At 40.5% G+C, this 11,750-nt stretch overlaps 1 protein-coding gene and 1 long non-coding RNA gene across 4 annotated transcripts; one reads left to right on the forward strand and one right to left on the reverse strand.

The window, feature by feature from the left end:
* Positions 1-5,972: 5,972 nt before the first annotated feature.
* tph1a (tryptophan hydroxylase 1 (tryptophan 5-monooxygenase) a) lies at positions 5,973-11,255 on the forward strand. Of its 3 annotated transcripts, none has more exons than XM_084017436.1 (11): positions 5,973-6,153; positions 8,194-8,328; positions 8,518-8,701; positions 8,791-8,891; positions 8,986-9,053; positions 9,137-9,336; positions 9,453-9,588; positions 9,683-9,809; positions 9,890-9,985; positions 10,288-10,421; positions 10,544-11,255. In XM_084017436.1, the coding sequence occupies exons 1-11, from the start codon at positions 6,064-6,066 to the stop codon at positions 10,716-10,718; spliced, it is 1,446 nt and encodes a 481-aa protein (XP_083873562.1). In that variant the 5' UTR covers positions 5,973-6,063; the 3' UTR covers positions 10,719-11,255. The 3 variants fall into 3 exon arrangements, with proteins under 3 accessions (XP_083873562.1, XP_083873563.1, XP_083873564.1); XM_084017437.1 differs by having other exon boundaries at positions 9,140-9,336; XM_084017438.1 differs by lacking the exon at positions 5,973-6,153 and adding an exon at positions 7,109-7,263.
* LOC311018454 lies at positions 11,128-11,596 on the reverse strand. Its single transcript, XR_014597724.1, has 2 exons — positions 11,312-11,596; positions 11,128-11,278 (listed from the first exon to the last, which is right to left on the reverse strand). It is a non-coding gene; the product is annotated as an uncharacterized lncRNA (long non-coding RNA).
* Between the last annotated feature and the right edge of the window lie 154 nt (positions 11,597-11,750).

Raw genomic sequence — 11,750 nt, forward strand, 5'->3', positions numbered from 1 at the left:
GCGTACGACAGAGAGCATCCCATGGGGAAAACGCCTGAGTCTTTTTAATCCTTCCATCCGTTGACACGATCTGAATCTGAGACTGTGATGCACATAGGTGGCCAGTGCCTTGATCTGCGAGTCATGTCCTGGTTGTGCTGTAAACGGCTAGAATGATGTAGATGTAATCGTGCTTGGCCTTTCAAGATTGCTCGTGGCCAGTGACTTGCACTCCGTCTGCGATGCCGTTTGTCTCGCTCCCAGGCGCGTCGTGCCACAAAGATCAGAGTGAAGCCCAGATGTTTCCTGCTGCCCTGCCAAACTTCATTGTCAGTTTTCTCGTCTTCAAAGCAGCTTGATATGATCTGACTCCATGCACACCACGCAGCAGGCCGCTCCTCGTGTGGCTGCTGCTCCGTACACATCAAAGGCGCTGAGGCATGTCAGGCCTGTCTGACGCTGATGCTGAATGTCAGTTACTTATTTTTCCTGTGCACCTCTGCCCACACAATCCGCTGTTCTTTTTAAATGACCTGACATTTTTGCCTCAAAGTGAAATGTGTTCTATTTTTGTCTCACATTTGTGTGGAAAAGAAAATCGCATCTGCTATCAAGTCCTTATGTAACCTGGAAATCATTTCTCATTTCACGTGACATGCTCATAAAGTGGATAAATATTTCTGATTTCAAAAGGTCAAGGGATTTGGACGTAATAAACTCTCCTGTGAACAAAGGCAGTGAAAGAGATTGAACTGCACTTTCATGGTGGATGTGTTCTTGTGTTCTTGTGTGTTCTTGTGCCCTGAGCTGGAAACTGACGTATCCAGGATGAAAAAAAAAAAGAACACAATTTTGTCAAGGATGGGTCATCAAAGTTAAGCCCTCTCGAGGGTGTGAAAAGGACCCTGACACTGGTGTAGGACCTGTTGCTGGGCGAGCAGGGGGGATAATGAAGGGATGAAGAATGCGTGTGCAGCGTCACGTCCCTCTCTTTTGATTCCGAGGCCCGGCCCATTCACAACCACCTGGTCAAGGCGTGTTAATAAAGACCCATGATGCTGTTGGGTGCAATCAAAGCCCCCTTCAGCTCATTTCCTGAGTTCTCTTAGCTTTCTATCTCTAGTCAACAGAATCACAATGAAACTTTCCCCCTCCGTTGATCCCTGAATATCAAAGATGCCGTCTCCTGCTTGCAAAAAAAGTGATGAGGTGACGTCAGTGTTTGCCTTTTTCCTTACCTTCCTGTTCTGCTTCTTCATCCACCTTATCTGTTAGGAAGATGTACTGATAAAATGGACGATAAGGATGCTATACAGTTTCCAGTCTCTCACATTGTCAGCACCAGAATCTCGTTATGCCGAGGTAGAAAGGCTGAATAGCACCAAATATCATTAGGCAGATTGAACATCCTAAAATCAATAAAAACGTTGATTTAAAAACCCTACTTACATTTTTGTCTGTACACAAATAAAGAAAAGGTGAGATGAAGGTTGCATAACCAATTCAAATATAAGGAGTTTTTTGAGTCTGATATTTGAGAAAAATTGTGTATTGGAGAAATTAAATAGTGTTAGGAAATAAATGTATGGGATTATAATGCCTTTTAAATGATCCCCTATTTATTTTATAATCCAAACACATTCAAGAGATTTCCAGATTAAATACACAAGATTTTCAGTGACCCTTTTTTAATCTCTGTTAAAACTTCTATTCCGAATGTGGCAGGTGTTTATGGCTCTAGCATGTCCTGTCCTTGTGTACCGCTGACGCCTATCACCAAGCGGCATATGCTGCTGTTTGTCCTGCAATGACAGAAATGGAGCTAATTAAAGAGATGTAGTGCTCCCACAGGAAGTGTATGTAAGCAGACCATTCACTGCTCTGATTGGTTAGTTGTTCAAACAAGGCTCAGGATCAGGAGAAAGACTGTAAGTCTATTGATGAAGTGATATTAGACCTTGAATTCCCTGGAAATTCAAATAACACCAGTGTGGAATGGAAAGGGACACTGAACATCCCGCTGAAGTATATTGATGCTTTTTCTATTACTTTAGTCTTTACAGACAGTCATTTAAATGACTATCAAAACTTATTTATGCATTAATGGTATAGTATGTTGACTGCAATGTTTATATAGGATTGATGCCTAAAAGGTACAAGGGTTTTGATTTTCAACTAGAACCAGATTAGAATGCATTCAAGTAATATACTTGAGTCAGTATTTACATATTAATAGTTTTGTGTTTTATTCATTTGGTTTTGGTTTGTTGAAATGATTTGTATGTGAACAGATAACACAGATGTTGTTCATCATCCATATTTAAAAGGATTTATAGTTTTGGTTCATTTGTGAAGCTTTTTTCAGTTTTTAAATTCTGTATTATATGCGGCCTTTGGTGTGTTTTCTGCTGCAATGTGTAACTGTTACCTTAGTGAAATACAATTAAAATGGCCGAGTGGAGAAAAGCATACAATTACAGTAGTAGTGTGCATATTATTCATGACTCCAGCCTTGGATTTCCAAACTAACGATGGCTTCAAACAGACAACACAAGTTTTAATGCAATTACTCATGTAGTATTTTAGTCTTATTTATCTGCCATGCCACCTAAATGTGTAATACAGATTTAATACATTCTAATGCTCATGTTGGGCACCAATCTCACCAGGCGTGAGATTAACCAGAGAGATCTCTTGCAGCTTGATGCTCAGACACTGTGAGTAAATCCCTCTGATTGAAGTGAACAGAACTGGGACAGACTGGCAGACGAAGCCCTTGTGCTCTCAGACTTGTCTGGCATCTACAAACACCTACAGAGAGTGATCAGAAAGAAGAGCTGGTGCTATGTTTCTAAAAAATAATAAACAAGCTATAAATCATTAACTGTTATCCTGTGAGTGTGAAAGGCCCTTTGGTTGCCAGGTTAGCCGGACAGCCCTTCAACAGCCTTTGCATGGATGGTTTTCCTCAAAAGTGTTTTTTGTTTCCGTAATGACGTGTGAATGTATTGAGTACTCTCATTGTGCGACTGCAACAAAGCATGTAGAGCCTCATCAAGAGGTGCAAGAAATCAATACGGAGTGTAACTGAGTTCAGCTATAACTAAAATGACTAGATTATAGTACATGCACATGAATTTAGATGAAAATATAAATACGAGTATTTAAAGAACATTTCCACATTGAATCCTTTTGCAATGTATGTTTTGTACAATTTATAGAAAATAATATGAGAGAATATGTCTGTAATAGTTTAGATGGATGGTGTTTAGAACGTTTCAAATGTTTATTAATGGCTTCGTACATTCATATTATCTCATCCTTGAGGCTAATTATCCGGAGACCAAATCCACATAAGGTCAGGCCAGAAGAGCGAACCACAATGAGTCATGTTATCCATGTTGCATTCTCTGAACCCTGTCAAGGTACTCGATGGCTTAAAGCATCTCAGAGCACCTTCAATTACCCTCTGAATAGAAGAGCAGAAACAGAACGAGCCACATCACATTATCAATAAGAGCCAGTGCTGTTTAGTCTCTAATATGATAAAAGGATAATATCAGCCTGCTGCAGAAAATATCAGTTAGCAATTAAAAGGCATGATTTGTAAGTCTTTGACTTAAATAAAGGAGATCAAAAACTTGGCCAGTTTTGTCTGTGAAAATGTATTGAGAAACAGATTTGGATGTGCTCGATGCTGCGGTGTAGATGTGGTCATTACTGAATCATGAACAACACCAGGGCCATTCAGTGGGCTTTGTTCGTTCCCCTGCCTTTTCTCTCCTCTCTGGAAATAAGCAAGCAACAATAGCCATTCTAGGAACAACATTTCCACCTTTTCCCATGTATTCGTCATGGGGTTAATGTGTGTGTACGGTCCACAATGCTCTTTGTATTTAATTTAGTCAGCAGCAGCCTAGTTAACTGCTTGTGACGTTCACATGTGAACGGTGTGAATGGATGACCGCAGAAGAACAGAAAGAGTTTGTCTGTTCTTTTCCTGTGTTTTGTACAGCCACATTTACTCTATACAGGTCAGGGGCAGCATGGATAAGCTACTTTACAGCTTATAATACATCGGTGTCAGGATGGAAGCACTTTTGTTTTATCCACCACAATGAAAATGTGACAAAGAGAATGAGAGGTTTAGGATCCGGCTGACGCTGTCGGGTTAACAGGCATTTCTTTAGCTCCGACAATAAATAATGACGTTACAGTGAATCTCACCACTAAAGTTTTACTGTTACCAACGCTGCCAGGATTCTCATCAGCTTAGTGAATAATTCTACTGTTCTATACCATTTATTTTTATACTGTAATAGTAATACATTATTGTTTTCTTGCCTCACTTTAGTTTCTGCTTTTTTCTGCATTTCAATGATATCTTGTTGTGTTTTATTTTTATTTGTAGAACATTTAGTCCTTTGCTATCTTTATGCTCTTTATAAATACACGTTTATCATTTGTATTATTAGGGCTGCTGTAAGATGGAGACATAATATGTTTCAGGTGACCTTTCAACTGTACAAAATATTCTTTGTTCATTTGTTGTGGTTTTTAGCTCAGGTGTATATTTTGTTTGCACTTCATAGCAGAAATGTTTGCCCTCTATAGGGGGAGGTGATAAAGAGCTTAAGCTAACAGTCAGGTAAACATGTTAACTCGTACCCTGGCGATGTTAAAGAGGAGGGAACTTTATGAGCAATGCACACTGGTACATGTAGTTATTACTTGGTACAGGAGAAGACTGATCCTCTGGTCAGGAAAACCAGACATCTCAAAGACAAACATGTTTGATAAATCACAACTTTGTTCTTCACTTGCATTATTGAAAACATACAGTATATACATGTTAAATACTTCATACATGCATTTAGTCAGAGAGAACAAGCTCTTGTTTTCCCCTCATCAGTAAAACAAACTGAATACATGTGGTCCCGACCCAGTCTTTGGGAACGACTGGCCTGGACCGAGGACCAGAACCGACTGGAAGCCCGCTTGATGAGTTCATAGTGCTTCGCTGTACCCGAAACATGGTTGCATAATGCAAGCTTGGCCTTGCTAAATCTCTGTCTAAAACAACATCTGAGTGCAGATCTGGATTCAGCTTCTGAGAAGAGGAAGTTCCCTTCACTGGCTCTGTGTTGTGTAAAGCATCTGTCCATGTCACGAGTGACACAGGCCAGGACCACCTGAGACAACCAGCGTGTGCATCAGCCACATGTACCACTGCAGCAGAGCGGCGTGACGCTAAAGGTGCTGGCTCACAGACAAAGACACCTCAGCTGTGCTACTTGTGAGGTGACTGAAGCATAGAGAGAGAGAGAGCAGCGGTGATGAGGCCTCTTTAAGTCCAGTGCTCCCTCATCTGGATTCTGCTTGCAGAGGCCTCCGAGGCTTTTCCCACCGATTGCCGTGATCTTATTAAAAGGCTCATGGTGTTAAAGGAAGGATAACATGCGTGCTATTTATGTTATGTGCACGGGAGCCCAGAGGTGCTAACAGGGGATTTGAAAAGGGGGCATGTTTGGATCACTGTACAATGAGGGCAGGTGGGCTTCGCTTGAATCCTCTTAAACCTTGACCTCTTCTTAGTCTCAAGGTGTCAATGAACAAGGACATTTTACGGTTTGTGTCAAGATGATTAAATGTGCTCATTCTCGATATGGCTGCACATGTTCCATGTTTGGTTTTAATTGTCAAATGCATGCAGATGAGTGTAGCATAAGAAATGATAGCAATGAATCCCGCTTTATATAATTGTATACCTGCTGCACTTTTATCAAACATAACAAATACGACATTTCATTCTCAGTAAAATCAGATTCATCTGACTGAAGCCGTTTCTGGCCTTTAGGTGAAATTAAAGATAGCCCTTTTCCCCTTAATGACGTGGTCCGTGCGGCTCTTTTTCCATTTGCTGCTGTGAGTGAGATTATTGCCCCCTCCTCTTTCTCTCCGTGGTTAAATAGCAAAGCGCGCTGCTTCTCGGGGCAGACAGCCCACTTTACATAGCGGAGGTTATTTAGATAATCCACATGTAAGAACGACATAACTAGGCAAATAATCCAGTGGCACTTTAACATGTACTCAAACAAAAACGAGGGACCACGTAGAGGAAGATCCTTTGACTCGATGAACATTGGCTTTGAAGAGAAACTGCTGAACAATGAGGTAAGACCGAGTTTAGTCAAAAAGAAACTATAACAAGTAGTCCTTTTTTCCTGCCGGGTGAGACTATAAAAACAACAATGTGACGAGGTTTTCTTGCATGTCATATTTTAAGTCTACTTTTTTTAATGACTAGGTGATCGGTGCGTCTTAATAAATAAGCCTCCACTTTCGTCATTGCAGATTATTTTTTTTTATAGTTGCGTCAAAGGGTTAAGAGGGTTAAAGTGGGATAACTACGAATTTCATATGATAAAATAATCATTCTTGCTCAATCTGAACAACATTTATCGATTTTCACAGCGACACGGGATGTATAAAAACGTTCACCCTGCGATGTCTCCATTGCGCACACAGAAACGCGTAAGCAATGTTGAATTTAGAAATGTGTATACATTGGAATTTGTATTGCAATCGTCGTCAGAGTCTTGTATTTGCAAGTTACAAAAAAAGCAATGAAACAACACAAATACAACAAATAATGATATCGAACAAGTCGGTATGACTCGTGACCAACCGCCTGCAGCAAGCAGGCAATCCGATTGTGTCTGTGACCTTCACCATGCAAACTTTAATACTTGGTAAGCACAGCACTTTTCTGACCAACAGTAATGCTGCACACATTGAATTATATCTAAAAGGGAACACAGCTCTTCAATTAAGGTTCAATTAAGAAATGCTTAATTAAATTACAGTTAATGATCACGTGTTGTCTTTAAATGTGTGTATTCAACATTTAAAGTTGTGTCTCCGTTAAGTAAATAAATCCGACATCAAGAACGAGGCAAATATGACGCTGAACATGTGTGCGTAAAAAGGCATCACTCCCCTAAAACCTGCGCGCCGCGCTGATTAAACGTTGCCTATGTCTGGTGAGATCTCAACATGCAGGGAGTTGATAGGCTTCGCCGCTGTCTAAATGAGTTTGCAGTAAGGCGATTATTTGAGACAGAGACGAGTTCATCTTCGTTAAACCGAGACGCGAAGAGTTGACCCCGGGGAGCGTCCCGATCCAGTCCTCTTACACTAATGCTTTCATGGATACTACCGAGAAGGGTCCACCGCAAAGCGGTCTGCCGCGTTGTCTACACAATGATCGAAGGGCGGAATATGGTAGGCAGCAACTGGGTGAATGTAACAGATTGGCTCGTCTTCCACAGACCTGTTTATCCATTAGACTGTGTAAATATTATATTTGGAAATCCTAATGTAGTTACACGACAGGGATCACATACAGTGTGTGAATATGCTACGACTAAATTCAACGAGAAAACGTTGCAGCGGATCGACACAGATTAGTTTGGTACTGCTTCTCGAGTCTCATGCAGGATTAAATGCATTTTCCGCTGCAACGCACAAAAGCCGTGCGTCAACGTGAGAGCGCTGTCCAAGGTGCTGAAACACACGAGAGGGGTTGGCCCTGTGCTCACTAATCTCTGGCCTGTCTCTACTACGTGTATCTAATGCAGTCATGTTGTCTGTTTAATCAGTGAGGTAAAGAGATAACATGTTTTTGTCTTTGACTGACAGATACATTTACCCTGCTTACTTGATGAGGGGGTGCACGGTCATTAAGATGTTCATGAGATTTTTGGATGAATGTGATAAGAAATGATGCACTGACGCCATCACCTGGGTCACATGGGAAGTCTACTGTGTGAAACTGACTCAGTGTCTACAGTGGGAATCATAACATTTGATATAAACCAAATTACACAACATTCATTTCATTCATTCAGTTGCAATGTTGAAGAGTTACGGAAACTATGCAGCGCCGAACATGGCACTGAAGTGCTGTTATACTATTAATGCTGGTTCCACATTTCTCTGTTTACTATTAGTTCTTTACTTTTAGGAGCTGACGCCAACAGGAAAAGTGGAATTTCCATTCATTTTCCCACATAAAATGCCCACATTAAAAACATTGATCTGAGTTGAATATCTCCTCACATGAATGTCAGAGGAGACCACTGTTGCTTGTTGAATGAGGATGATATATTGCAGTTACACAAATGAAAAACTGCCCTTTATTACTGTTTTCAGATAAACAAATCAACCTTCACAAAAATTGAAGAAAACACTGAAAAGAACAACACATCAGAGAAAGGGAGAGCAACGATCATCTTTTCCCTCAAGAATGAAGTGGGAGGATTAGTAAAGGCACTCAAACTCTTCCAGGTATGGACAAATTTATTATACTCGTGGGTCCTGATTCTATTCATGTATTCATTTGGAACGCAGTGTTTCCGGTACAGAATAACATGTTCATACTATATAACATACATATGATATATGATTCCCACTTATACATCAAAATGATGATAAAGCAACTGTATATAATAAAATGATTCTCCATGTTTCTCGCAGGAAAACCATGTCAACCTTGTACATATAGAGTCCAGAAAATCCAAAAGGCGCAACTCTGAGTTTGAAATCTTTGTGGACTGCGACAGCAACCACGAACAACTGAATGAAATAATCCAGCTTCTTAGAAAGCATGTGAGCGTGGTGGATATGGAGCCTCCAGATAACTCCTGTCTTGATGATGAAGGTAAATGAAATCCTGCAAATACTGCATTTTAAATATATATCATTAGACCAAATACAGCAAACAACTCATTTATTCTTCTCTCTTCTCAGATATGTCAAATGTACCTTGGTTCCCCAAGAAGATTTCAGACTTGGACAAGTGTGCTAACCGTGTCCTGATGTATGGCTCTGAGTTGGATGCCGATCATCCGGTATATAAGCACAAAAGAGACAACTTGTTGACTTAAAAAAATGCTATTTTTTTTTATTTGGAGAATCCTCATATCCTATATTCCTCTTCATCAGGGTTTTAAGGACAATGTCTACCGGAAAAGGCGAAAGTATTTTGCTGATCTCGCCATGGCTTACAAACAGTGAGTATTTTCTGTATATTTTAATGGTTGTGTTGCAAATCTGGCATGTTTTTACTTGATATTCAAAGAATTCATTATTGTTGTAGTGGGGATCCCATTCCCCGTATTGAGTTCACGGAGGAGGAAGTGAAGACTTGGGGAGTTGTGTACAGGGAGCTGAACAAGTTGTACCCCACCCACGCATGCCGGGAATACTTGAAGAACCTGCCACTGCTGTCCAAATACTGTGAATTTCGGGAAGACAACATCCCTCAGCTGGAAGATGTGTCACGCTTCCTCAAAGGTAGGTTTGTTTAATTTGTTCTTCAAATACAAAATTGGAAATGTAATTTCTAGAAATCTTTTCTGCTTTGAAAAGGTATTCACTCATTGAATGTTTCAAATGTCTTATCTTATCAGAGCGCACTGGATTCACCATCAGGCCTGTGGCTGGTTATCTGTCCCCTCGTGACTTCCTCGCTGGTTTGGCCTTCCGGGTTTTCCACTGTACCCAGTATGTGCGGCACAGCTCCGACCCCTTATACACCCCAGAGCCGTGAGTAACATACTCAGCACTCTATTGAGAAAAGGGACATCAGTGTTCATATAAAGCTATTGGTCTTAACATTTTGTTATCTTTCATTATTAAGTGACACATGCCATGAGCTGCTGGGTCACGTCCCACTGCTAGCAGAGCCCAGCTTCGCCCAGTTTTCTCAGGAGATTGGTCTTGCTTCACTCGGGGCCTCAGATGACTCCGTCCAGAAACTGGCCACGGTGAGTGACACTGATCAAATCAAAGTTTCTCTTCCCAACGTTTGAATCTAGAATAATAGTCTGTATCATTCCTGTTACAGTGCTATTTCTTTACGGTGGAGTTTGGCCTATGCAAACAAGAAGGACAGCTGCGAGCATATGGAGCGGGACTGCTTTCGTCGATCAGTGAGCTTAAGGTAAAAGGATTTCAACAGTACCATACAGTGGACATGTTAACAGTTATGTTATCCAATTGTATTGGCCAATCAACACATATCAAAACATGCTTGAACTAGTGTATTTTACCTTCACACCAGCCAAATCCATTACAATTATTATATTAAGCAAATGGAAAAGTCACGATGGACTACATTGTTTCTCTGATAGAACCACTCTTTTATTTGAAAACAGCTAAGTACAGACTGATATGCATTTAATAAAATGGCCCGAATGTGTTAGATACAGTGGTTACAACATCTGTACCATTTCTTTATTACAGCACGCACTATCTGGCAATGCAAGGATAATGCCTTTCGATCCCAAAGTTACATCCAAACAAGAATGCATCATCACAACATTTCAGGATGTCTACTTTGTGTCGGACAGCTTTGAAGAGGCCAAAGTCAAAATGAGGTGAGCTTGGCTACTCAGTAATTTAATATAGGATATTCAAGATGATATAGGTGACATGGGTCAATTCAAATGATCTAAAGATCTACTGCATATCATTCAATATGATATTATGTTTGTTTCAGGGAGTTTGCCAAGACGATCAAGCGTCCCTTCACAGTTCGATACAACCCTTACACCCAGAGTGTGGATGTGCTTAAAGACACTCCCAGCATCAACAGCGTGGTGGAGGAGCTTCGACACGAGCTTGACATCGTTGGTGACGCCCTCAACCGGCTGAACAAGCAGCTGGGTGTCTGACCGTCCATATTCCAGTTGAAGTTGTCCACCTACAGTCCATCTAAGCTCCCCTTGTCACCCCCAAGCACCACTGTAGAGATACTGCTTGTGTATCGCCCTTCGTCAGTTCAATGAATGTGCACTGCTTTTGGTAAAATGCATTGTTGTCCCCACTGCAAGATGTACGGCTTATACAATTTACAGAGGCGCATTTGGTATGTTTAGCCACTGATATCAGTACAAACTCAAAGAGCTGCTTAACCTGAGATACTGTTGTGCTTCAGTTTGTCTTTGGCTCAATCGACTTCTGTATTGCAGTCAACTCTTTCATGTACTTTAGTGCCCTTTTAAACCATCCCCAGCTGTCGCAAACACAGGCATGGTTTCCTCATCCTATTTTTAACTCTGCTGTTGTATATTATCTTGTGAATTTTGTATTTTATTTCATTCTTCTTCACATTTAATCTTCCTCACTTCAGTGATATGTATAAAATGTACCTTGTTTGTATTCTTTGGCTGTATGTTTCATGTTCATTTTTGTGTGCTGTTGAGGGATATTATGAAAGTGAAAATGGGTGGTTCTTGATTGATTATGACAGACGTGGCCCATGTACCCTGATCTATTTTATTTTACAGTGATCATTTTGAATACCACCTCTTGAAGTGAATCTAATTGTAGTGCTCCTGAAATCAAAACATTATTTTTCTACTGCAAAGAAATATATACATAATGAGTAGACGATGTATTGAAATAATTTAAAAAAATAAAAATAAAATGTATTGTGTCTTCACAGTGTGTCAAATGGTTTGTTACCTGTGGACTTTTTAACTTCATCATATGCACCCATGTGATTGGTTATGGATGCTAGATGCTGACGATGGCAATGGAGATGCAGAATGATGACAGTGACGACCCTGAAAGTGATGACAAGAGTCATGTTCAGGTTGGAGTTTGTGTATCTGAGAATACTTTGAAAATCCATTCTGAAATAGTGACAATGACTGACCATTTTTGGTGTTAGTTTCTTGGACACTGAATTGGTGATTGGTCCT

Source organism: Eutrigla gurnardus (assembly GCF_963514095.1).
Source record: "Eutrigla gurnardus genome assembly, chromosome: 9".
Taxonomy (NCBI): Eukaryota; Metazoa; Chordata; class Actinopteri; order Perciformes; family Triglidae; genus Eutrigla; species Eutrigla gurnardus.

Excerpts from the sequence above, each read along its gene's own strand:
- tph1a (XM_084017436.1), top strand. The coding sequence starts at position 6,064 with ATGTACTCAAACAAAAACGAGGGACCACGTAGAGGAAGATCCTTTGAC. Across the intron at positions 8,892-8,985 it reads AGTTGGATGCCGATCATCCG|GGTTTTAAGGACAATGTCTA; the intron begins GTATATAAGCAC and ends CCTCTTCATCAG. Across the intron at positions 10,422-10,543 it reads GAGGCCAAAGTCAAAATGAG|GGAGTTTGCCAAGACGATCA; the intron begins GTGAGCTTGGCT and ends TGTTTGTTTCAG.